This window comes from Urocampus carinirostris, chromosome 1, assembly GCF_059441175.1.
Source record: "Urocampus carinirostris isolate Australia breed hairy pipefish chromosome 1, RoL_Ucar_1.0, whole genome shotgun sequence".
In the NCBI taxonomy this organism is placed as follows: Eukaryota; Metazoa; Chordata; class Actinopteri; order Syngnathiformes; family Syngnathidae; genus Urocampus; species Urocampus carinirostris.
Window position 1 is genome coordinate 61,349,156 of NC_142349.1, and position 27,658 is coordinate 61,376,813.

At 38.6% G+C, this 27,658-nt stretch overlaps 1 protein-coding gene across 2 annotated transcripts; it reads right to left on the bottom strand.

Annotated features, from left to right (window-relative positions):
* Positions 1 to 229: 229 nt before the first annotated feature.
* On the bottom strand, positions 230 to 26,278 carry mapre2 (microtubule-associated protein, RP/EB family, member 2). 2 transcript variants are annotated; one of them, XM_088347461.1, is made up of 7 exons: positions 26,196 to 26,278; positions 6,712 to 6,839; positions 4,871 to 5,016; positions 4,570 to 4,786; positions 4,238 to 4,380; positions 3,081 to 3,236; positions 230 to 1,446 (listed from the first exon to the last, which is right to left on the bottom strand). In XM_088347461.1, the coding sequence occupies exons 2-7, from the start codon at positions 6,830 to 6,832 to the stop codon at positions 1,342 to 1,344; spliced, it is 888 nt and encodes a 295-aa protein (XP_088203587.1). In that variant the 5' UTR covers positions 6,833 to 6,839; positions 26,196 to 26,278; the 3' UTR covers positions 230 to 1,341. The 2 variants fall into 2 exon arrangements, with proteins under 2 accessions (XP_088203587.1, XP_088203597.1); XM_088347471.1 differs by lacking the exon at positions 26,196 to 26,278 and adding an exon at positions 13,669 to 13,969.
* Between the last annotated feature and the right edge of the window lie 1,380 nt (positions 26,279 to 27,658).

Consider the following 27,658-nt stretch of genomic DNA (forward strand, 5'->3'; position numbering starts at 1 on the left):
GTCTTGAATTGTATTTAATTCGACTGACAGATAATGCTTGGTTTTTGTATATACAGTATATTGTAAATAAAATATGTAAACATCAAAACCAGGAAAACGTGCTTTCAATTTCAGTTTCAAATCAAAATGTCATCAACATGCAGTGGTAACTGCTGCACAAAAAAAAACAGGTTTCAGTTTGTACCCCATTTAAGAAAATCTAAACCATAACCAAGATGACAATACTGTATGGACTCCAACATTTTATTACAGCAAATCCATCCGTATCTCAACAACTTCCAAATAGCAGGTTAACCGTACAAAAGAAGCTCACGGGACATATTAGCTTTTCTTATTAAATATGTAAAAAGGTCAAGTTATTCACAAATAAAATGGTAACATGCAAACAAAAAAAAAAGAAAAAAAGTTGTTTTCTCTCTCCAAGGAATGCATTATAAGTGGGACATTGATGGGGGGAGTACATATACCATTCATTAATTATATTGACAGCAAATATGTTTTACATTCCTTTTCATTTACACAATAATATATGACTTGCGGGTTATGGTGAACCGTCCAGTTGCCTATTAGTAATGCAATATTAAGAAAGGGTAAACAACATACTTACTTGAGTATATAGCGTAACAAAACACTCAGTGGACCTACCGGTAACACCAGAAACTAACCGCGAGGAATCATCACAAACTGAGGTTTGAAAACTAAATGCATTGTGAAATCCACGGCCCAAAAGCCCCCTGCTTTCTGACAATCAAAACAAATGCTTTAAAAAATGAACTGGATTTGTCATACAACGGTGCTGTATTCACAATTAATGATGTCTAGCCGTCTTCACACGGAACCAGGACCTAGGTATCTACCATGTCTAAGGCTTAAGAATAAGAATAAATACGGCGAGAGTCACTGGACAAATTGTCCAATATAATACACTCAAAATGTCAGTGCAACAAAACGTGCTAGGATGGAAGGTAAGTAAGAGCTACTATGAGCCCTTTTCGGGCTTTTTGCTTATTGCGATCCTGTTGTCAATTTTGCGGACATCAAAAAAATCCCAAAGAAATGAAAAGCTAACAGCAACAACCTCAGCATTTGATCGAGTAAAACATTTGAAAGTCCTCTTGATGGTCTGAGCTCCACAAAAAGTCACAAAAAACACTGAACAGCAAGCGGAGGGATTCTGTTTTAAAATTGTAAAAAACAAAAGGAAATTAAAAAAAAAAACATTGTGATGTGCTTCTATTCAGATGACGGCTTCAATTTGTTCAGTCTCTTTGAGAACAACAAAAAAGAAAGAAAACATGGAGAGTTCTCACATATTATTAAATAAAATAAAGACTGTTTCAGTCAGTATTCATCCTGTTCCTCCTCCTGCTGAGCATCCGGCACTTCCTCGTGCCCTTCCTGGTCCACGTTGGGCCCATCTCCCTCAGCCAGCTCTTCGGCTTGATCCTAAAAAGAAGAAGTAAAATCTCGGTAAACATAATAAGCATTTTTTTTAAATGATAGAAAAGTAGTGCAAGGATGATAAAATATCAGGCACACTGTAAACAAAAATGGTGTTCCAGATTCCCTATGATCACTAATGAGACAGTGTGTATTATTTGACCAATGGATGTCTCTGCATGCATGGGGTGCAGGTTCGTACACCTTCCATGGACAAAATCAAGCACTTTTAAGAACTATTAAAGCCAATTTTTCCAATTTCTCCAGTACCATTAAAAAAAAAATAAAAAAATATCCAGTGTAAAGCATGTATTTTGCAGAGCCGCAACTATATCTCCGTTTGTGATTGTGGCATTGTCAAAGTCATTGTCCAGTCACTGGAGCTCTTTTTATCCTCAAAGAACAATGACAAGCAAATGCAATATGGTCCGATACCATGACAACAACAGAAAAATACTTTTTACATATGTGTTGCAGTCTGGCCCCATTCTCAACATTATGGTTTGTTATAGTGATGTCCAAAGTGCCCTGAAGCTATAGTTTAAAGGGGTTTTCCAATCAGTTTCAAACGAAAGCACAATTTTTTTTAATAAAAAAAATCTCGAAGCACATCACTGTTTAAAATATTGAAAAACTGGCAAAATTGTTTAAAAAAAAAAAAAAAAAAAGCTTAAATTATCATGTTGCCTAAATTGAACCTATAACGTTTTTGTGATCACCATGGCTCAAGCGGTAACACAAATTATTTCATGATATTATAAAATGATGATTAAAATGAGCAAACAATCTGCCATTGGAACCCAAAAATGTTTGACTGGGTTCCAACACATTTCTTTTTAGTAAATTAAAATCATCAAAATGGTTGGTGGCACGGCGGCGCAGTGGTTAGCGTGTGTGCGGCACAGTTCTGAAGTCATGAGATCGATTCTTCCTGTGTGGAGTTAGCCTGTTTTCCCCATGCTTGCGTGGGTTTCCTCTGGGCACTCCAATTTCCTCTCAAATTCTCAAAACATGCATGTCAGGTTAATTTGCCATTCCAAATTGTCCCTAGGTGTGAATAAGCGATTGAGTTGTCTGTCTCTATGTGCCCTGCCACTGGCTGGCAACCAGTTTAGGGTGTCCCCTGCCCACTGCCCGAAGATAGCTAGGATAGGCTCCAGCACCCCCGCAATTCTGCAGGGGATGAGCGGTGCAGATAATGGATGGAAGGATAATGGAGGAAAATCATCAAAATGATGTGCAAGATTTTTTTTTGAAGCGCAAGCTTAATCAGCTTCATCAAACAACATGTGTGTTTTTTACATATTTCCTGTCCTGCCTCATGAGCAGGAAATTAGTACATAAAAAGTAAAAATAGGACTATGCTGCCATGTAGTGATATGGATGAATGTTGGCTATAAAAAAAAAAAAAAAAAAGCAAAGATACTGATCAATGACGTGCTTATTTGCAAACGTATAATTTCCTGTGGCACACTAGACAAAGTCTCACAGCACACTATTCAAAACGCAGTTATGCATGCAAAGGACAGTGCCATAGGGGTTCTGCAGCCTCTGGCATCGATCGCCAAATTCCCTACGCAAATGGCGTCAAGTGAGCACAAGGCTTCAGAAATAAAGTTTAGTGTATTTCTTTGACTGACCTGATCGTCCATAGCGTATAGGACTTCCATTAGTCGCTCCACGAATTCATTGTTTTCACCCTGTTCTTGACACAGGAGCTCTACTTCTCGCAGTTTGCTGAAGTAGTAGTCTCGCTCCTTTTCCACACCTTCCAGCTCAACCTTTAATGTGTTCACCTACCAACAAAAACACATCCACACAAAATCATGAGTAATGTGATTCATTCGGAATTTAAAGTCTCTATGCTTGCCTTTTAAGTCTTTATACTGTGCCAAAATGAAACATGCCTGAGTGCCATTGGTAGAGTTGATAGCCAACCAGGCTTCGGTGGAATGATTTTATCGGTCATTGGTGGTCAATTGTGGAATTTGCCACAAACTCAAAATTATCGTTGGTACACATTTGAGGGAATGTCTGAAGTCCTCCCATGCTTGCATACACTAAGATCTTAAATTCCTGAACTGATATACTGGGTTTAGATATTAGTGTTTAATAAATATGTATTAGTATGTATGTTCCCACTTTTTTCTTTTTCTCAAAAAAATAAACAAAAAAGATGGGGTCCCAGCCAAAGATTTATTGAAGACCCAGCCCCCTTAATAACCTTGGACGCTTCTCCTATCGCCCATTTCAAATAATTAAAAAGACTTTCATGATAATAACATCTATTTGTTAGTCATTCAACAAATGGAAAATCACAAAACAGTGATCCCTTGCTACATTAAAGTTTACTTTTTGCGGTTGCGCATCCAGTCACCTCTGACACCCGCTGAATCGACAACATCGCACCATCCCCCTCCGTGCCGGGCGATATAATAATTGTAAAAAAAATAAAGTGTGCTACTTTGCAAGTTTTAACTATCGCAGGTCCTCTTTGGAACACAACCCTGCAAAAAAACGAGGGATCACTGTACACATTTGACATTTTCTGCTTGTTTTTTGTCTTTTCATCCTCCAGCTTCTTGCAGAAAAACAACAATAACAGTCTGTAAAACCAGGGACTAATAGACATTTCAAATAAAAATGTATATATTTTTTTTAGAATATAATTCATGAAATGGGATTGGACGTGATAAAACCGAACAAGCGAGCCACAGGGGTCAAATGACCCAGGGATAGCCTATGTCTCGTTTTTTTTTCTTCTTATATGGAAAATCACTTTTGATGTAAGGCTTACTTGGTCAGTAAGTTGTGTGACCTGCACCTCCAGTTCCTTCTCTCCTTTGGCAGGAGTTGATGCTGTGGGAATTTTTTTGGCCGAGGAGGGTCTGGATGTTGGAGTCGCCGATTTTGGGGTTGTGGCGCTTGACCTCGATGCTCCTGTAATTGTTTGAAAATGATTTGAGCAGTCACACAACATATCTACACCCAATTGCAAATTCAAAAACGTATCATATCATAGCAATCATATCATAATTTGTATATATATATATATTTTTTTTTAATGCAAGTCAGTCTCCCATTGCTGATAAATTATTTTGAAGTAAAGCCCACAGTTGTGGCGTTTACCTGCAGTTGGGGAGTTAGCAGCATGAGGGGACTTTTTAGGCAGGTTAAAGATCTGCTCGCCGGGGTCTGGCGGGGGAATTGCGTCTTGGCCCTGTCTGGCATCCAATGGGTCGTACTCCTTGCCGTCATAGTTCGCGTCAAAAAACTTTTTGAACCACTGGATGAAGTCGAGATTGTCCTGAAATCTACCTTTGACAAGTTTCTCCACTGGAATAATCTGAATTAACAGTGGCAAGTAGAGTTTTATTTTACACAGGGCGCAAGAAAATCAGTGTCATGTGAGAGAATGTCCAAAACTCACCTTATCCACTTTCATCCTTTTGAAAGACGCTTGCAGCAATTTGAAGTTGTGAATGTACTCATGTTCCAGTTTGGCTTGAAATTTGACCTTTTTAAGACCGATGCAGCCCGGAAAAAGGAGATCCATAAACTGGCAGTAGGCTGCTCCTAAGTATGTCAGAAAAGGCCACAACAAAAATAGGAAAACATTGAAAGGGTGGTCAAATTTTTCTAACTTGATACTGAATGAATGTGAATTTTAATTATTCAAATCAGTTTTAATGTAAAAAATTTAAACGAGTGCTGCTGTGAGGCATCCTAGACAAAAAATAGTTACCTCTCCAATCCTTTTACCAAGACACCCCAGACAATAACTTGGACAAATGATTAGGTGACTCTAACATTCTTCTTCTTGTATCATTGAACAAGTCATGGCATATATACTGTACGTTTACATATATACATGTATTTATTATTTTAGTCTAGTCTTTATTATTTTAGTTTATAATTCCAGAAATTATCAATTTTCAGCACCGCTTATCCTCACTAGGGACGCGGGGCTGGTAGCCCATCCCAGCTATCTTCAGGAAGTGGGCAGGGGACACCCTGAACTGGTTGCTAGCCAGTTGCGGAGCATACAGAGACAGACAAAGAGAAGCTGATCAGCAGGTGCACCCTGGATTTTTATCGAGTCAGGGAATTTGATTGAGGAGGCTAACAACTCTTAAGCCACCACTGCCAAACGTGGCTAGTCCCCAACGCCAGATCCTTTACCCATGAAACAGAGCTACAAATCCGCTAAATTTGTGACTCTTGTATTTAAATTATTAAATAGACCTTGCAGTTACCTGTCACTAGAGGGTAGCTCTCTAAATTGCTTTCTTACACGGAAAGGAGTAGCCCTCCAATTTACTTTTGTAAAATGACAAAAAAAATACACTTATTCAACTGCAAGTCTGTTTTAATGTGCAGAGATATAGTTGTTAATTTGCTGCAGTTGTATACTCAGTCCCCGGACCCTATTGAGGAAAAGCGGTGCAGATGATGAATGAATAAATGAATGTATACTCAGTTCCTGAGGAGGTCATCTTGAGTTAAGTTTGCATGTCACTACGCTTAAGTTCTACCCCAAAACAAAACGAGAACAGAAATGCACTTTTCTTTTTAAATCGAAAATCGCATCGAAATTGCAATACAGGTTTTAAAAATCGTGATTAGGATTTCCCCCCTAATTATGTAGCCCTAAAATCCAACAATACAAGAAAGAAAGTGTGTATAATTAAGTGTAAATTATTGCCAAAAGTGTGAACTCCTACAGTATGCTGTAGGAAAAACACTTAAAAAACGTACTAAGGTGTCAATAGTTGGCGGCTAGCACAAAATTTTGAAACTTAATTTCGAACATAATCACATGAAGGTGGTCGTTCCTTCAAACTTTACGAGCATATAATCACCATAAAAGACTAACTCGCAATGACTGACAGAAACTGGAACACTGCCAAACAACCAGACAAATCTCGCAAACAAGCAACTAATGGAACCCACACAAAGTCATCACGATGAAGGAATTAGCTGACATTTTAATGTGTGTTTGCGAAGTGGCTTGGAATTGGATTACTACTTGGTCACAGCAGGGAACGACAGGCTGCCACCTGTTTTATTTGCTCATTACAATCCCTTAAGGAGCAATTTAATGCATACCAACATGCAATGTAGGCTATGTGCTCAAAACCACCTGCAGAACAAGATCATACACATGCGTGTAGGCATGTGTTTGCAAAATACAACTTCAAAAGTTGCTGGAAAACTGGAACGTAATGGCCCTTTTTAGAGAAAAAAATAGAGCAGACGAATGGTTCTCACCTGAGGAGAGCTGCTCCACTTTGGTGTAATTCAGGCAGAGAATGTCGTTAACCCAGGCCGTGATGTCATGCCTGCTCATAGTCTCCTGGGTAATTGAGGTAGAATACACGTTGACCGCCATCCCCCAGCTGTAAAGTACAACAAAACTTGAAAACAAAGAATACATGCTTTTACCCGTATACAATTTGTTATAAAAAAAAAATGTAGTAGAAGAGCCAAAACGAAAGGCTAAATCTGAAGTTAATTATCATGTTGTTGAAATAAACTATTTAGGTTATGCCATATTTATCAGCAAAGCAGCAATCAACAGTTTGCACACACCAACATTTTGATTATAGAGAAAATGCGCCAATAAATCATATCTGGAATTCCCACGCAAACAATGTTGGCAGGGTGGCTTTATACAAATTACTCATGGTAATAAAAGCTGAACAAGATTAAAACTCTAGAAAAGGTAAAAGCTTTGCTGACAAAAATTGGTCTGCCATCCAAATGCTTCTGTGGGTTTTCTGCAGGAAGTTTATCCTCGATTAACATTCAGAAAACAAGCATATCAACTTCAGTGACGTTTTCAGTGATGTTGCATATCTCCAAATTTGACCACCAAGCAACTGCCTCATCAACATTAACCCCTTAACGTTCCTGTAAGATTAGCCTAAACTCCAAATCCAAGACGTAACCAAAGTAAATGTAATTCTGTTCTTGAACCATTTGGAGAATATCGACAGTTTTGGTGTCTTTTGAAAGGTAAAACTCTGAAGTTCTGTCCCAAACTTAAATAATCACCGCAAGTGCTACTAAAATTGAGTCACCTAAGTTGGAACACACAGAAATGGAAGGTTTTTATTCTCGCCCGATTTCTTTTTGCAATCAGAGGCCACCAAAAGAGTGTAGCATGGGAATCTTCGCTAAAAACAGGTGAGACAATAGCTTGAAGCCTTACCTGGTACCTTGTCAAATTTGATCACAAAATGAAAAACTAAACATTGTATTTCACATTTTTCTAATGGTAGGTTTAGGCATTTCCGAAAGTGGGCATTTGGAGATGAGCAGTTAACTACAGTAAAACCTTTGCAAATGTGCATTTTACCTTGGCCATTTTTTTAGACTTTGTGTAAGAGTTATAAATGTTTGACTTTTTTTCCAAAAGTCATATCAATGATTTCACAATTGCGCGTAGCAATGGTGCGTAAAAATGAATATTGGATTGCGTAGCACACGTTACTTTCGGCTCTGATTTTGGCATAAATTTATGTTTGGATTTTCACTGGCTTACCAATGTGTCAATCATCACTCGATTAGGTTACTGCTGGCTGAAGATAGTCGGAACTACAGGAGGCAATATTCATTTTATCAAACAAGCCCTTATGAGCTAATGAAGGCTGTAGACCATGAGGAAAAAGCCTCCTATTGGCAGAGAGTGGTGTCAATCGGAATGTCAAAGGCGAAAAGATATACCGGAAGTCATTGACCTGTCTGTTAATTTTTAAAGGGGAATTTCGGAACAAAACAAATTACGAGAATAAACGTTGAACAAAGCGGACTTGCTTTTAGGCAGATCTTTTTTATCTGTCGGCATTACCATGTGTTTTGGAGTAAATATATTTGATTCACTAGACTTTAGTGCAGGGGTGGCGAACACGCGGCTCTAGAGCCGCATGCGGCTCTTTGCCTCATCATATTTTCTATATACTGTGGCTTTTAAATCCATCAGAGTTTATAACAAATAATACATAATATTTTGAAATTAATTTGGCAGATTTGTTGTTGTTATGCTGCTCCGGACACATAACTGACTGCCAATCATCTGCGTAGGCTGGTGGGTCAGTACATGATGTGGCTCTTTGACCTTCACAGTTAAACATTTCGGCTTTTTGTGTCAAACTTGTCCGCCACCCCTGCTTTAGTGGAAGTAAGGAGGCCATAGTTTGATAGCCGCAAGACGATGTCTTAAGTGAGTTATACCATCTTTATAGTTTTCGGGTATCTTGTTTCAGATGGATTAGGTATGTAATATACATCATCCATGTATGTTAAAAAATACTTGTATACTATATGTGCCCAGATCAGTCCAATATGTCTTGCCGAAAAGTCAAGACAGGACGAGGGAAATTCTTCAACTCAAAAGCCACAGTCATGCCAGTTTTCAATCTTTTCATCCTCTCATACAGCTGACTCAAATGATCAGCTCAATAGCAAGTCTTGTGACAAATTCATCATTTTAGGGTTGTTGGGTCATGGTAATGTGGCTTTCCTACCACAGAGGTAAAATTTTCACTTAAAGCAAGTCACATGCCCTATTCAGTGTGGTGCTGTCACAGAGTCAGGTTTCACAGTCACTCATTCCACCCAATTTGTAGCATTAAGAATCAGTTTTGACGGAGATAACCCGAAGTCAACTCTTATTCACCTTCTTTTTAGGATTGATTATGTGTTCAAGTGCAAGGGTAACATTTTGAATGGAGCAAATTACAGTATTTACTTTAAAAAATACTAAAATAACGTTTAAAGCTAATGCTAAATGGAGTATTGTGAAGAGTAGAATTCCAATATCTGATTAATCTATCCGTCTATCTATATACCAAAAGTCACATGCACCAAACAATTGTTCCCTTTCGCTAATATTCCAATTAATTTAAAGGATTTATCATGAATACTTTGTCTGGAGTCTTTTACATGAAAGAAAAGTCAAAGGACAATTTACGCCAGATATAAAATTGTTATAGTTAAGTGGTTGTGAATAGATTAATCTTTGTGATACGATTTAAGGTCATCATCTCGACTATGAGAGCAATCCAAGTTAAGCGCTTATGTTAAGCTTGGTTAAGACACTGGTTATCAAGACTACTTTTAATCTTGTCAAGGAAATTACAAATCTTGTCAAGTGAACTTTAAATCTCACCTTGTTTTTTGCTTTGTTTGTTGGGAACCCTATTTAGCATTTATAAAATATGACAAGGTTAAGGCTTTACAATGGAGAAAAGTCTGAAAATGTAATTTAATCATTTATAACGCTCATGGTAATTCTAAATAGTTACTTGTAAAGATTTTTGGGCAGTATTGGTATTCGTGCTGATACCCACATTTTAAGGCATTAGTGCTGATGATACTTGTTATCAGTCAAGTCATGTTTATTTGTAAAGCCCTTAATCACAAAAGAGTCTCAAAGAGCTGCACAGACCACAGCTTATTGCAAACCACAGACTATTATGACACCATCTCCTGATATTGTCAACATAAAATATAGGTTATTTATGTGCTATAGAATAGAAGTGTGATTTAAGCTAAGATTTAAACATTTCCACTGAGGTTGCAGATCTCAGGGAGAAGAGCATTCCACAGCACCTACCTTCGAGTAGCCATTTAGCAATTATGGACTTAAAAATGTTAAATTGCAATCAAATAAATTCCGTATTAGGGAAAAATGTTATGTTTGATTTAGAATTCGAGTTGTCTTTATTGTCAGTGACAACATAGTGAAACAACATAGTGAACATTGTTTAATTCGGGATTAGACACAGCACTCCAGGATTAAAACCTAACCAAGACTTAAAAAAAAAAAAACACGATTAAAAAAATGTCAGGATAAAAAGGCGAACATAATTACAAGATGGGGCTTGGAGACTGGCCTAAGAAGTAAATGCATTACAATAATAGTGCAATGAAACATAGCTTCAACAACTAACTAATAACAGAGAGTGGGATCAAAATTCCAAGATAAATTGATAACCAAGATAAGATTACCAATTTTTCCATAAAATACTGATTATCAATGCAACTGGCAAGATGTGTTTGTCACAGTCTTGCTCGTTGTTTAGGGTAGTTGCGGCCCAGTGGAAGAAACTCTTTGATCCCTTTGTCTTTGTTTCAAGGGCTCTGTAGCATTCAAAACTTATTTCTTGAAAAGTACCGTATTTTCCGCACTATATGGCGCACCATGTTATAAGGCGCACCTTCAATGAATGATATATTTTAAAACTTATGCCATACATAAGACGCACCCCATTATAAGGCGCTATAAGTGCATGCTGGTTTAAGATCAGGTAATTGTGCAATTTTGTAATTGTAATCCTGTGCAGTCCTTCGAGACATTTTTGGGATTAAGGGCTATTTACGGTAAATAAATGTGACGACTTGACTACAGTAGAGAATGTAGTTACTTTATGCAACCTCTAGATGTTGCCACGCTCAAGGGAATGTCAACAAAATATTCAAAAAGGTCAAACTTTATTAACAAACAAGCTTTCCATAACTCCATTCACTCCCAAAATAAATAAACAGCCGTTTTATTATTTTCTCTGAGGTAAAGCATTTTCGTGACACATCTTTGAACAACATCGACATATCATTTTATTTTTTGTCCATTTAGTCAACACGCAAAGAAAAAAACGTCTGATACTGTTATTTTAAATGAAACGTTAGTGCAATCGCAATAAAGTGACACTCGTAATGTGCAAAAACAACGAGTGCAAAGCAATAACATAATAACTGTAAAATGTAAAATGTAAACACACAAAAGAAAAACAAAGATCACTCTATAAGCTCCTCATCGACGAATCCCTCGAATTCTTCTTCTGCTGTGTTCGAATTGACCATATCTCAGTGAATGGGCCATCCAACACGTCCGGTGTTTTTGTGCCAGCGCTGTTGCCTTCGTACGTATAGTTATCGTACTGACACTTCTGCTTGCCGCTCTTTGTTGAACAACCCACTGTTCAAGTGTCTCCTCTAACTCTGGCCATCTTGCTTTATTGCCACGGAAACTTTGTTGAGTTTTCCTTACTTGGCGGAGCTTATCTTCATCCTTTCTCCACTTCCGTACCATCGATTCATTTAAGTTTAACTCTCTCGCTGCCGCTCTATTGCCGTGTTGTGCTGCGTGACTGATCGCTTTGAGTTTAAACTCGGCGTTGTACGCGTGTCTCTTAACAGGAGCCATTTTTTATACAAATGCACGTATGAAAGAGAATCTCGCTCTCTCTCTCTCTCTCGCTCTCTCTCTCTCTCTCAAACGTGACATTCTGAATAATTCTGCGTTTGTTTAAGGTAAATTGTGCTTTACATCTTCACCAGTCATAACCCTGGATTCAGACAAATACTGTATTTGTTGAATATGAATTAAGCAGTTTAATGGGGTAGCCATTTTGCCACTTAGTAAACAAATACAACACGAGCCCCGGCAACTACCAATCGTTTAATATTTCCCAGTATGCACAGCGCGAAAAATGGAGTCGGCGGCTGTTTCTCGTAGTTGCGAGACCTTGCGAATTTAATATTGAGCCATATATAAGGCGCACTGTGTTATAAGGCGCATGGTCAGCTTTTGAAAAAAAACAAGACTTTTAGGTGCGCCTTATAGTGCGGAAAATACGGTATCTATTTTTTTGCAGAGAGAAGGGAATTTATGTAATAATACCAGCTCAGTAGCCTAGATGGTAGGGCGCCCGCTTTGAGACTGGGAGGTCGCTGGTTCGCGCCTCGGCCGAGTCATACCTAAGAGGCTAAGACTTATAACATTGGTAAAATGGCGGCGCCCTCTGTTGGCTGCGGCTGCATCGGCTCGCTACAACGGGTCAGGTGTATCGACATTTCGTTCTTACAAAGAATGACAATACAAAGGAAATTATTATTATTAAAGGAGCCGTACAGAATTTGAAACTTTTATACACTTGGCTGCAATTTCCTGGCTTGTGCTTTCATTGCAGACTATGTCAAATGTTGCACGTGCAAGTATGTGCATTTCTTAGGGGCTCTCAAAAACTCATATTTTCATCTTTCTTGGGGTTTGGTATGGCGTTTGAACTGTATTTGAACCAGGCGTTCGTACATTGACTATTTTCATGCCTCACAAACAAATGGGAACAAATGAAAAAAGATTGAAAAAAAAAATGGGGACGAGCATGACATCACTCTGCAGCACTACCCCAATGCTACTACTTAATGTGATCTGCCCCGAACAGCTCTGCTAAACGATAAAAGCAGAAAGGCACATTAGAAAATAAAGCATAAGAGCTCTTTGAACTCAGCTTGACATTATTAACACATACTTAATAGAGACAATGGTCTACTCTAAGGGCAGCACGGTGGGGCAGAGGTTAGCGCATGTGCGGTACAGATTTGAAGTCATGAGATCGAACCGCCTGTGTGAAGTTTGCATGTTCTCTCCGTGCTTGCTCCGGGCGCTCCAGTTTGGTCCCACATTCCAAAAACATGCATTTCAGGTAATTGGCCGGTCTAAATTGTCCCTAAGTGTGAATGGGCGAGTGAGTTGTCTGTCTCTGTGTGCCCTGCGACTGGCTGGCAACCAGTTCAGGGTGTCCCCTGCCCACTGCCGAAGATAGCTGGGATGGGCTCCAGCACCCCCGCGACCCTACTGAGGATAAGTGGTGCAGGTAATGGATGGATGGTCTACTTTCAACTTTAAGACACCTAAAAACGGACTCTTTAACATCAGTGTAACCGTTCAATAACTTCAAAGTGTGCTTTGATATCTTATACAATTTGGCCTGCTCGCATTTCACATCCACAATAAACGAAGAAAACCGCTAATCGTTGAACACGCTTATTATGAAATGTGGATTAAACACACGGCAAATCGGATGGAAACGAGCGGCGTTAGCATGCTTTTTTTAGCCGACTTGAGCGCACCGTGGCCCGGCGAGACGTCTGCCCGGCGGAGCACTGCGGAGAAGGAGGATACGTCAAAACAAACGTGCAAACGCATTTACGGTGTTTTAGTTTATTCCGATTTTTGCAAGTAAAACGTCACCCACTCGTGATGACGTTTTGGGACTCCCCCAAAAATGTACTTAGTCGGGATAATGTCGGTTGCCATAGCTAACAGGCCATCATGACAGCCGCATACGAAGAGCAAGAGGGGGGAGCAGGCCACAACACCCCATATTTCCTCCTTAAAACATGTTCTACTTTTCAACTTAAAAACAGAGTGCATTCTACCTGTATGCACGCTCCCCTCGTACTGTATTCTTCCTGTACGGAATGACGTTGGAGCCGTCTGGGCCGATCTCGTTGTTATTCTCTCCATTCGGGGAAAGGGCTTGGGTGGGACCGGGCATTTGCGTCTTGGAAACGTTGAACAGAATCTCTGTTCGCACAATCTCGGACGAAGGGGAAAAAAAGCAAACTACCGGTAGCCGGTGAGTAATAACCGCGTAAGAGAGCAAGAACCGGGTAAGGGATCCTTCTCTTCCCCCCTTCGTTCTGCTTATTCTTTCGCCAATCTGCCAGGATGACGTAGCTGGCACACTGAGTCACGTGACAACGACGATGCTTAGTGGGTAGTCTGCGTCACTCCCACTCAAAGAGAATTCATGCGCTCAAAAGCGCGATTCAATATTCATCATTACAGTATTTTGGCAGCAGCCAAGGAGAAAACAAATGTAAATGAAAATACGCAGCATTTAAAGACTTTTTCAAAGCTTGTTAATATGATGAAATTGTGAATGTGTTTAATTGCTGTTAAAAGTGTTGATGAAAATTGTTCAAACCTCATATTGCTAGAATATGATATAATGAAATTGTGAATGTGTTTAATTGCTGTTAAAAGTGTCAATAAAATTGTTCAAACCACACCCCAACTTTTTGGGAGTCTAGTAGAGGTAAGATCGGGCCAAAAAAAAGCACCCGAGCCCGACGCAGGCCCGAGGGGTATTAAACCCGACCCGGACCGAGCCCGACTAATTAACTGGATTTGCTGGCCCGGCCCGAGGGGGCCCGAAATTACATATTTTATTTATAAGGAGGGGTGATTTATGATAACAAATTAAACTCTGCCTTTTGTTACAACATCTAGGCCTAAGTTAAATCAAACTGTATAAACATTTACATCTTTTATATTTCTGTGTCTGCACTGCAGATGTTACATTAAGCGACAATCTGTCATTGACGGTTTTTTTTTTTGAGGTAGCGAAAACATTTAAGGGCGTCCGTCATTTTGACGACTTGATCATTGGGCCATAATCCACAGCAGCAGTAGTAGTACGTCCTTAAGATTTTAGCGCAGCACTTTCATTAAGCGGGTGTTGACGTGTTGTGCCCTTTTCCGACTCCTATGCAAATTCCCCCCCCCCTGATCGTATTCTATTTAAAACGCTTATTAAAACAATAAAGCGAGCTAATTATAATAATTGGGAGATCTAGTCTATATAACGCGTTTATTTAAACAATAAAGCGCGATCTTATTCTGCAAATTGCGTTTTTTAACGCGGATGAAAATGTCACCAACGTCAATGTACGCTTCCGACAAAAGCGATCGTATTCTATATAAAACGCTTATTAAAACAATAAAGCGAGCTAATTATAACAATTGGGAGATCCTAGTCTATATAACGCGTTTATTTAAACAATAAAGCGCGATCGTATTCTACAAATTGCGTTTTTTAACGCGGATGAAAATGTCACCAACGTCAATGTACGCTTCCGACAAAAGCGATCGTATTCTATATAATACGCTTTAAAACAAAATAAAGCGAGCTAATTATAATAATTGGGAGATTCTAGTCTATATAACGCGTTTATTTAAACAATAAAGCGCGCTCGTATTTTACAAAATGCGTTTGTTAATGCGGATGGAAAAGTCACCAACGTCACTGTACGCTATGATTTCCGCAATCACAACTAATTGTACACAAATAATATTTATTTGATTTACTATATTCCTTGGTCTAGTATCCATACATAGTTTAAGTATATATTTTTAATGAACATATATTTATAATTATTAATTAATTTAAAAAAAATAAATAAATAAAAAAAAAAAAAAAGCAGGACCGAACCCGACCCGACCCGACCGTATGACTGACATTTCAGGCCCGACCCGGCCCAAAATTGCCTCGGGTTCGGGTTCGGGCTCGGGCCATAAATCTTAGGTCTAGAGTCTAGGAGCTACTTTACATAGATGAGTGCGAAAGGCCAGCATTATAAAGTGCACATCTGAATTAAGTGTGATTACGTTGTGGGTAATACGTTATTATCATGTTATTACTAGGTTGGTTTAGTTGGGATCAAATAGGCTCACTCAACCACAACAATACTTTGAACGTATATAGGGTTGGAGGATTACTTTAAAAATGTATTCCAGTACAGTTACTAAGTACCTGTTGGAAAATAGTATTCATAAAACAGTCCAAATACTGTAATGATGTAACCTGATTACTTTCGGATTACTCCAATACTAAAAAGACAAAACAAACTAAATATAAATTCTATCTATCTACTCTGGTCATATCAATCAAGAGGGGTGACCGACAGCGAGACAAACACATACAAAAATAAAGAAAGTTTAAAAAAAGGGAAAAAGTAGCAAAAAAACACACACACAAATTTTTGGCCCATGGCCAACCCTAATGCCCAAACACCCAAACAAGTTAAGCACCTCGGCACCCAAGTTGGTCATGCTTTCGTCCCTCCAGATGAAACGAGACACAAGAAAGCGGGCACACTTTTCTGTTCAACAGCACGGTCCGACAGCTTTCACTGGTTTACCCCTGCCGCATCACACGGGTGCCCTGCCCATCCCTTAGAACGCGTCAAAACATCCCAATATTCTTTCACAACACCTCTCCACTTAATCCTATCACCAACAAGAGCTCGGGCTACCATTATATTTAGAAGGATGAATAAAGTATCTATCTATCTATCTATCTATCTAGACCGCTTTCCTGCAGTGCACGCATAACACTAGACAGCAAGACAGCAAATATAAATAAAATTACTAAATTTTGTTGAAGACAAATGATCAAAGTAAATAGAGGAAACCACCATCAGGTAGATGCTTATAGTTCAACAAAAAAGTACTCACATTTCAACCAAGTAGTCAAGTCATGTTTATTTGTATAGCCCTCAATCACAAGAAGTCTCAAAGGGCTGCACAGACAACATACTACTATTACAGCATCCCTTGATATAAAACCTACACAAAGGCAAAGGAAAACCCAAAAACCCCAGCACGAGGAGGACACTCCAACCGACAGGTATGGAAATTATAGTTTTCAATATTAGAATTTAAATAATATACACAACAAAAGGAAAATATCTAAACTTGTATTTCTTCTGCAGTTAAGGTATCGATAAATAAAAGGGGAAATTTAAATTTGGAAAATAGTGTTTATTTTGAAGAAGTTTAACATTACCCTCTCAAGGCGATCTGACAGTTTCCAATATGGTTTCGGGAGAAACGTCGATTGAAAAGAGGTTCAAATCACAGGGAGTACATTTTTGCATCCTTGCCTTGTATATTTGAAAAAGAAAGTACAAAGTCTACACACCGTTTTCAGGCTATTAATGCATTTAAGGGTGGGGTCCGTTATTGTGTAGTGTATTAAGCAAAAATTAAGTTTTGCTTTCACGTGTCTGATAATGTGAACTAAAACAAAGCGTATCTTAAGAGCACATCAAGAACCCAATATTGTTTTAAACACACCAAGTGTTCACTTTCTAAATGTCCAACACACTTTAGGACGTCTTGTTATCTCTCTGGTGTCAGTAATTGACAATTCATCTATGCATGTTAATGTAAGACACATGAATGAATGCATGAAATGAATGAATGCTTGAAAAAATGCTGTGGAAGAGGGCACATTCTCCCAAGCATTTGATTTTTTTCATCCTTTAATTAGATGTTTTTTCATCTGTTTATAAGTGTGTATGTTGTCTCGTTAGTTGCACTTTAATTACATGACACTTTTTTGTTAGGTTTTTGGTCACATAGTCATGTTTTGTAGACAGGCACCTTGGGCAGATCAGCGGACACCATACTTCAATGTTCTCCCCAGTAGTATGCAACATATACTTTTAATAAAATTGTAACCCTGCAAAGTAATCATTATTTCTATTAGATATACCTGTAATTTGATTCAGTCTTTTTTTTCTGTGACTAACGGAATACAATTACATTTTTTTCGTATCCTGATGACGTGACGCAGTTACGTGGAATCCGTTACTCCCCAAGCCTGCATATATACAGTAGATATTTGGGATGTATCCTCCCTGCCTTAAAGGTCAGGCATGTCGTTTAAGATGTCCTTGTAAAATGTAAGATGCATTTTTTTTCTCCATGTGTTAACAATGCCCAACTGAGTTCAAAGAGCCACAATGTTTTATTTTTCACTACACGTCTTTTATCTTATTTTCATCTGAGCTTTTGGGGCCGGAACACATTTAGCTCGAGGAATGGGGGCTGCGGGTAGTGCTGTAGATTGGTGCCATCCTCGTCCCCGAAGGTTTAATTTTTGTTTTAGGAAGTGTACCATGAAAATGGTGAAAGTAATAAGAGGTCTGCTTCAAGTAGTGTCCAAATGCCAACCCAAAATCCAAGAAAGATAAGAGTTTATTTGAGTGCGTCAAAGAAATGCACTTATGAGCTGACTAAGGCTTTAATCATAACTTTAAGCCAAGAGATGGCAGCAGAGTGTAACAGAGTTCCAAATTCTGTACAGCTCCTTTACAATGTTTTCACTTTAAGAAATTAAAAAATTGCAGTGTTTGTGAATATGACCTGGGTTTTGAGTTTTTCCTTGCCCTCATGTAGGTTTTAGATCAGGGAATGGTGTAATAATAGTCTGTAGGCTATAATAGTCTGTGTCCTTTGAGACCTTTGTGATTAAAGACTATACAAATAAACATGACTTGACCGGGTCAGTTATGTCTCTAAGATGTTTGTCTGTTATTGGTCAATGTCATGTAAAATGCTGGTGTGTTTTGGTATTGGCTGAACTACCTCCCACAATTGAGGGGGTAGATCTTGGTGTTGGTATGGACATAGCACATTTCTTATTAAGTGATCACATATTGACCACAGTCGGCTTACCCAGTATTCTTTGGGGACTACTTTGTGCCCATAGGCACCACGTTTGTTTGCCCTGTTGTACTCTCACCAATTGCCAAGTAGTAGGGCTGTAACAACAAACTGATCAAATCAAAAAGAATCTATGATTAAAAGCGCTGGAAATGAATTAGTTCATCAATTCGTTGTGTCTCGCAATTTATGCATCACTGAGCACGTCGCATAACAGAGCAATGTGGAGTGCGAACTGAGGCGCTATTTTCAAAGGCTATGGTCAATTCAACTCATGGAACATGACGGACATGGAGAAAAAAAGTCATATGGCATGGGGGCACCATGATAGTGAGGCAGCAATCAAAACCAAAACATGGAGTCACAGACGTGTATGAAGGGAGCTCAGTGGAAGGGTAAGTCACTACATTATTTGTTATCTGCGTTTTTAAGTGTGGAAACGTAATCTTCGTCCCTGGTGGCTTGCTGATGTTAGCGTTTGCTTTTTTTTTTTTTCGAAGTGTGAGATACTTTTTATTTCAGTTAAATCATCTTTAGCAGTGTTTCATTGCACTTTATATAAAACACACTCAAATTTCACACAATGATGGTAAGATAAAGCATCAAGTTTTAATTTTCTGGCAAAGTCCGAGTGATTAAGTAAGGAAACGTAAAGTTAATCTCTGGTCGCTCGCTTGATGTGCTAGCGTATGCCTGTGAGCAATGTTCCCTCTAATTTTCCATGGGTCTGAGCGTTCACAGAAAGTCGGTGAGCAACGCTTGAAACAACAGTGAGCCACCATAATCCAAGTGTGGCAAGATAATTAATTATCAAACATGTCCAAAACTTGACATCAAGTTACATTTTGCTGAGTTTCCAGCAATGCAAAATTATTTTTCTCTTTTGAATGAGTTGACTCATGTACTATTGCAAAGGTTGTACGGCCTACAAACGTCGTTTGTGCTTCCAATTATTTTACAAGATATCCATTTATTTTTATTTCCTGATATATTTTGTCGCATAATATTAACATTTTTGGGGGCTTATTTAGTCGGTTGTAAGATACAGAACTGTACTTAATCACATTTTTTAGTGGAAGTACAATGTTGGCAACAAGATTCACTTGATATAATTGGAAATCATTTGAATGCGGCGGCAGTAGCTCAGGAGGTAGAGCGCTCGTCTTGGGATCAAGGGATCCCAGTTCGAATCCCGGCTCGTCCGTGTTACATGTCGAAGTGTCCTTGGGTAAGACACTGAACCCCTGATACCCCCAATAAGCAGGTTAGCGCCTTACATGGCTGCAAGGCCGCTATTGGGAAATGTGGAGCACATTGCAAAGCGCTTTGGGAAGTCATTGACTTGAAAAGCGCTATATAAATGCAAATCATTTCATTTCATTCTTTTTTTCCATGTTTTTTTTCTACTTTTTTTTTTTAATTCCTTTAAAAAAATCTCATTGTGTTTATTTTTTCCAAGCTGTTACTTTTTCTTTTTGTTCTCCATTTACTTTTTTCCTACATTTCTTTCTTTTGTTTTTTTCTGGCTATTTACTAATTTTTTCCTTCTTTTTTTCTCTTCCTTTTTTCCTCAGCTTTTCACTACTTTTTCATTTTGGTATTTTTTTCTTTTTTGTTCTATTCCCCCCTTCCTTTAAGTCATTTTGTGGATAATTTTACATAATATTTGGTCATATTGGGATTAAAGAAGCAAAAACAACCTGAAGAGCCGTTTAGGACCCTTGTGCGCTGGCTAGATTTTCTTGTGCGCTGATAATGTGCGAGCAGTGCGCAATTGCGCACGCGCGCATCTTAGAGGGAACACTGCCTGTGAGTGACTGCGTGTGTGTAGGTGATCTGCGTTTTTTATTTTTTTGTTTAAATGAACCGATCATTTGGGTACGGTACAAAAAATCAGTAGCAACCACTAATAAACAAAAGGGAACAACAAATTATTAGCACCACACACACGGAAAAAAATCAGCGAACAATAGATAAACATGTGCTCAAAGGGAGTAGGCTTAAGCAGTGTTTAATTGTAATAATTAAAAAGTTCAATTTGCATACAATTGTGTTATTTTAAACAAAGCATCACATTTTACTTTTCTGGCAAAGTCTGAGTGATTATTGTGCCCTTGTAAAATGTGCAATAATAGTACTCATACTATGCATTTTTATCTTGTTAGAAAACAGCAAACAATGACAAGATTCATGGTGAGAAAGAGACATTATGCACGCCACAGCAAGCAGCTGTCGTCTCTGGGATCGTCATTGACATGCTCACATTTTTGCATTGCAATGCAAAGTTCTCAAAAAAGAAGAGTGAGGGAGTTGGTGAGAAATGTTGATTGTGGTTACTTTTTGACTGTTAATGTTGAAAATCATGTTACTGGGTTTTCACATTCGCTTGTATCTCTTGCTCCATAGGCTCATGTCTCTTTAAACAAGAAAAAGTTGGGTTTTTTTGCACTCTTAGTTTAAAAAAAACGATCTTATACACTTGCGGGTGTATACCATTAAATTATAAGTATATTCGTTTACTGTTAAGTTATTTGACAGACACTTGGGATGTTAATGTTGATACCAGTCACTGGGTTTTCACATTTGCAATGATTTCTTGTTCCAAAAGCTCATGTCCTTAAACAACGATATGTTTGCAGGTGTATAGCATACATTTGTATGTATTTTGTTAGTTATTTGACAAACACTGATTTTTTGTTGTTTAATATTGTAGAATATTCTGTTTTGTGCATTATTTTCTTATTTGTCCACACAATTTAAGTATTTGAATTAAGAAAAATAAATTAATGTGTTTTTTAATCCGTTTCCGCGTTTAATTGAAAAAAATAATTATTGGATAATCAATTGTTAAAAATAATCGTTAGTTGCAGCCCTAGGTACTGATACGTATGTGTAAAAACATGTATGATCTAGGTTCAGATGTTAGACACTTAAAAAAACACTCGCGGCAAAAATTGAATTATCCATGACTCAATGTCACATGTTGTTTTGCAGAAAAGATCCCCACACATGTTTTAAATAATTTAGTCTTTTTGCACAAAATGATTCGGCAGTAAAGGGTATTTATGTTGAAAATAACAACCTCACCCCCGAACCAACCCGTACCAGGCCAGAATTGGGTCATATTCAGATTCAGATCTACTTTATTGTCATTCTAGTACACGTGTATACAGAACGAAATGTCGATACATCTGACCCGCACAGTTTCCTTGAATGTACAGATATAAATAAAATGTTGTATTGAGTTGGAGTATTGAGTACTAATAATATACTAAATAATTATGGCTATGTATAGTATTTTACAGTAGTGCAAATAGTGCAAGAGGAGCAGCTAACCAGATTGAACCAAGTATTGGGTTGGTCTCATTTTTGAAGCAAGAAAGAGCTAATCCACTATATGTCACTATATCTCAATAGATGGCAATGAATCTCAATGTTTTCTCAAAAAAACAATTACAAATATGCTGTCGCCATGTATCTATATTTTAAGGATAAAATATACCCACTACAACATTTTCCTCACTTTGCACTGATTAATATTCAATCAATTAGCGGTTTGTCAGTAGGCCTTAAGTCGCTATTTGTGGACACTTAAAAAAGTATGGAATTGTGCTGAATTATGTTGTTTACATGGCACCTGATACCAACATTTAATGGTAGCTCGGACCTGTCCCCAGAGTCCAAGCTTGATGGATGTGCAAAGAACTTGCCTACAATAAAGCATACTAAAAATGTCATCAAAGCCACACTTGGCTGTTTCAGCAAGACTGACCTTCAAACATCACAACATTCTATTCTAAATGAGAACTTGAAATGGAAGAAAGCACTATTAGGATCAAATTTAGGTCATGTCAAGTCAAGTCATGTTTATTTGTATAGCCCTTAATAACAAAGAGTCACAACAGGCTGCACAGATCAAAGATTATTGCAAACTAATGATCTATATAGCGCTTTTCAAGTCAATGACTTCCCAAAGCGCTTTACAATGTGCTCCACATTTCCCAATAGCGGCCTTGCAGCCATCTAAGGCGCTAACCTGCTTATTGGGGGTATTAGGGGTTCAGTGTCTTACCCAAGGACACTTCAACATGTAACACGGGCGAGCCGGGATTCGAACTGGGATCCCTTGATCCCAAGACGAGCGCTCTACCTCCTGCGCTACTGCCGCCCCGTATTGCCCCATCTTCAGATGTGAGTAAGTAAATCTGAGTATCATTTGGAATGGCAATCGTGGCTGCATTGTCATTAAATACACTTAAGCTGCAGCAGACCTGTCACCAAACTACAGACTATTATGACACCGTCCCATGATCTAAAACCTACATGGGGGCAAATAATACACAGATATTGTCAGCATAAAATATAAGTTATTTCAGAAGTAGGTTGCTCAAATGGCACACACAGGTTGGATGGGGGCAAACCCAGGTATCATTCCAAATGATACTCAGATTTACTTACTCACATCTGAAAATGGGGCAATACGGCAGCGCAGTGGTAAGCGCGTGTCCGGCACAGTTCTGAGGTCATGATATCAAACCTTCCTGGGTGGAGTTTGCATGGTCTCCCCGTGCTTGCGTGGGTTCCCTCCGGGTACTCCGGTTTCCACCCACATTCCAAAAACATGCAGGTCAGGTTATCCGGTCCAAATTGTCCCTAGGTGTGCATGAGCGAATGAGTTGTCAGTCTCCGTGTGCCCCACGACTGACTGGCAACCAGTTCAGGGTGTCCCCTGCCCACTGCCCGAAGATAGCTGGGATGGGCTCCAGCGCCCCCACGACGCTACTGAGGATAAGCGGTGCAGATAATGGATGGATGGACATCTGAAAATGTTTTTATTGTGTGCGTTTCCAGCTTTATTTTGTTAGTTTTTGTCCTACATTGCATTTTCTCAGTTTCCTGATCGCTTCTCCCAACCTCATTGTTGATAGTTTTCAATGAGTATGAACTGCATTACTGTCTGTATACAGTATTTAGCAGTAGATGCAAGCAAAGTTAGTGTGAAAACACTGCAGGGTTTGCTAAGAAAAAATGAAAATCTTTAACGGAATTCAGCTCATCTCCATTAATCCTGTGTTAGCTCGCCTCGTTGATTTTCTGTAAGGCTTGTTGTGGCCATTTTAAGTCTAAAGTAAACTAAGTAAGTAATGTCCGAGTGAGTCTATTTTCGGACTCTTTTAGAGTTAATTTTCGCTTTGTGAATATTTTCCTCTGATCAGCGGTGTTGGGAAAACCACGTTATTTTGAAAAGCATTCCTGGAAGACAATTACTTATCTCAGTAACAACTAGATAGATAAATAGATAGATACTTTATTCATCCCCGAAGGGAAATTCACATTTCCAGCAGCGTCCCTTCGCTGAGAACAATACAGTAATAAAACAAAAAGAATACAAATACCCAGTGTGACGTGCAAATGCCCACTGTAGCGTGTTATATAGAATAACTAAATAGTGCTACACAGAATACATATTGCAATAAGATTCGGTAATATGCAATGTGGGCTTTTACTCTGCCGGGTAGAGTTAAAGAGCCTCATGGCATGAGGAAGAAAAGATCTCTTCAGTCTGTCCGTAGTACAAGACAGTGATAGCAGTCTGTCGCTGAAACTGCTCTTCTGTCTGGAGATAATGCTGTGTAGTGGATGTTATGAATTGTCCATGATTGACCGCAGCTTTTCCAGTGCCCGTCTCTCAGCTACTGTTGTTAGGCTGTCCAGCTCTTTGCCCACAACAGAGCTCGCTTTCCTAGCCAGTTTATTGAGACAAGAGGCATCCTTCTTACTTACTTCTTAAGTACTTCTTAATGCACTGCGTTATTAATAAAATGTAATAACTCAAACATGCATTAATATGCATTATCCAACCCTTAATCTGCCAGCAACACAACACTGATCATGTCGTTGAAGTGGAGTTGGCATATTTAACTTAATAGTTACAGTTGCACTGTCCTAAGCACAGAGTGCAATAATTTTTCCATAATGATATTCTCCTTTCCCTATATACTCGCATCAAAGCCATATTTACAAGAGTAAAATAAAATAGTCAAATCATGGGGTCAGTTTATATGCGCAATTCGGTTATGTCTCAATAGAAGCAAATGGTAGGCAGCGTATGGGGAGGAAGAGGAGTGCTGAATTTTGGTCTTTTAATTTGTTCCATTATTTTCGCAATACATCATGCCTGGTAAAAAGAAAACGTCTCGAGCAGTAGTCATCAATGGAAGAGGAAATCTTCGAGTGGTTTGAAGCCCGGAGACAAAATGGATATTAAGATATTAAGAAATATGAAAGCATCACCGCTTCCACAAGTTGGTTTACACATTACTTTTTCTATTTCTTTAATTTCGTGGCTAATTTCAAGCAGTTTTTAGGGGTCTGCTTCAATGTGAGTATAGATAGTAATTTTTAACTTTTTAGAGTAATGCGCAAGTTTTGGGTGTCAGTAATCTGGGGGTAACGGAATTACTTTTTTAGATTAACTAGTAACTGATAATTTTTTAAATTAACACACCCAACAATGGTCGTGACAGCCTTGCCCAGGAAAAATAAATCTCATTTTATGTAAAGCAAAATAATTTCATCAAAAATATTTTTTTAAACCTGATTAGTTATTCCATGCCCATTTTATTTTGTATTTGCAACGTTCAATAATAAATCAATCGAGTCGCTGTTTATTTGTATAGCCCTTAATCACAAAGAGTATCAAAGGGCTGCACAGATCAAAGACTTTTGCAAACTACAGACTATTCAAGAAAAGCCTTATCCATAAAAGAGGTAGAGGTAAGTAAATGGTAAACGATCTGCATTCATATAGCGCTTTTCATGTCAATGAAGACCTCCCAAAGCGCTTTACAATGTGCTACCCATTCACACACACACTCACACACCAATAGGGAGTCAGCCATGCAAGGCGCCTGCTTATTGGGAGCATTTGGGATTCAGTGTCTTGCCTTAGGACACTTCGATATATAACACGGACAAAATGTATAAAAATCTACTATGTAAAAAAGGGTTATTGAAATATGTTTGTGGTACTGTAAACAAAAACATTGAATAAAAAAATGTGTTGGGTTTTAGACGTAACCAAGCCCAGGTCAGGCAAAGGGGTAATACACTAACGCAAATTTGGGCAAGTTACTCTGTTCAAAGCTATTTTCCACCACCAGCAAAACGTTGGGAAATGATAAGAGTAAAACTTAAATCCCAAAATAAAACTGGATACTTGACACTCGTCAACATACACCAGTCTTATCAGTCGCCAGCACCCCCTCCGCTGCTTAGAAAATAGACTGACCCAATTCCCGACCATGGGAAATGCGATAGCGGTGTTCCTGTAGTTTTTTAAAGAAAATTTAGCCGTAGCATGGAAGCTAGCTAACTTCATCCAAAACCAGCTGCTCATAATCGAATGCACACCAGTTCCCCAAGCAATACACGACAAAAAGAGCGAAACAAATAATTGGTTAACAGTTATCCATTTGAATTATACCAGATATGGTTTGTTTTGCTCTTGGAAACACTTTTGACAGAATATGACAGGCACCCCACATATGTCGATCAACACCCGATATCCGTCGCTTCAGCTGCAAAAACGCTCAAAAATCACAATTCTCACATTGTGTTGCACAATTTCCAAGCATTTGACGCACACATGAGCAGAAATTTTACTCACCCGTTTTCTCGAGAGTCGCAGGTTTACGAGGTGTAGAAAAAAAAAGCTCTTTTCCGGCTGAGTCACCCCACCCCTCTGACGCCCATTCATCGCTACCGCTGTGTAGAGTTACGGCGCCTGATTGGACTGTCTGCAACCAGTCTCACCTGTGATTGGTCGCTTGAAAACATCTGTCACCACCTCGACCAATCATGTAACTGTGCGTTGATGATTTGTAACAATGGAGTGCTTTCGCTATTCACGCTTCACGATCCAAACCAATAAATATTTAAAAACGTTTCTTTTCTTTCTCTTGTCTTTAACATTTTCGAAATCTTGCATTTGTTTCACACGTTCTGTTTAATTTGTTAGTAACCTGAGACATGTACAATGTTTTATACATGCGTTTGTAAGTTAAAAGCAAGTTCTCTTGATCATAAAAACAAAATACACATGTTTATTTAAACATGCTTGTGTTAGCTCTAAATAATCATTTAAAAATACATTTTTAAAAAATGACTCGAATAAAACACGAGAGAACAATATTGTCTCCTCTACAAAAAAACTTGAAGCACGTATGAATGCGCACTTCTTAAGCAGAGCATCTCAAGTGTGTTGCGATCAAAATGATATCCCCCAAAAAAATGTTCCTGGGGGAGAGTTAAGGCACGGTGGTGACGCCTTATTCTACATCACCAGGCTGTGGTGAGTGTGAACTCAAACGGTCTCGGAAAATTATAATATTGTGATGAAGTAATTTATATCTGTAACACAATTAAAAAGCAAAAATGTCACCTGAATTATTGCGACTCTTTCATTAATTCAATATTGCTGATTATGGGTTACAGCTTACTACTATACATTTTTCAAAATATCATAATATTTTGAAATAGGATATTTGAGTTTTTGCCATAATCTACAATATTTGCAATATTTCAGGGGATTTGTAATGAATTCAGAAGGTATGACATTATCCTCTAATTCCATTACAGAAAAAAATAACGTTAAGACAATATTTTAGTTTTCTGAGACAGTCCTGCATATGAGTGACGTGCTGTGAGCAAGAAAATATGCAGACATTTTAGCATAATTCTTTTTTATTGGGTTATCCTAACTTATAAATAAAGTCTTTGCCGTGCTTTTTTGAATAAAAATATCAATAGATAGGTAATCCTCCATTTGAGAAAAAAAAGTCCAGACAAAAAAAAAATGGCTAAATTGTTACACCCCAACGACGCCTTCGAGAGGATGTGAGGGAGTTCGTAGCAGCAGCAGCATATGTGCAAGGCACAAGGCTTCCCACTTACGGCTTGGTCCCACATTGCCCTCGACTTCATAACTGGTCTGCCGAGGTCGCAAGGTAACAGGTTTATCTTGACTGAGGTCGACAGATTTTCGAAAGCTGCTCAGTTCGTTCCCCTTCCCAAGATCTGATCTGCGGGCGACACAGCGGCCCTCCTCACACTTCATGTAGCCCAACTCCA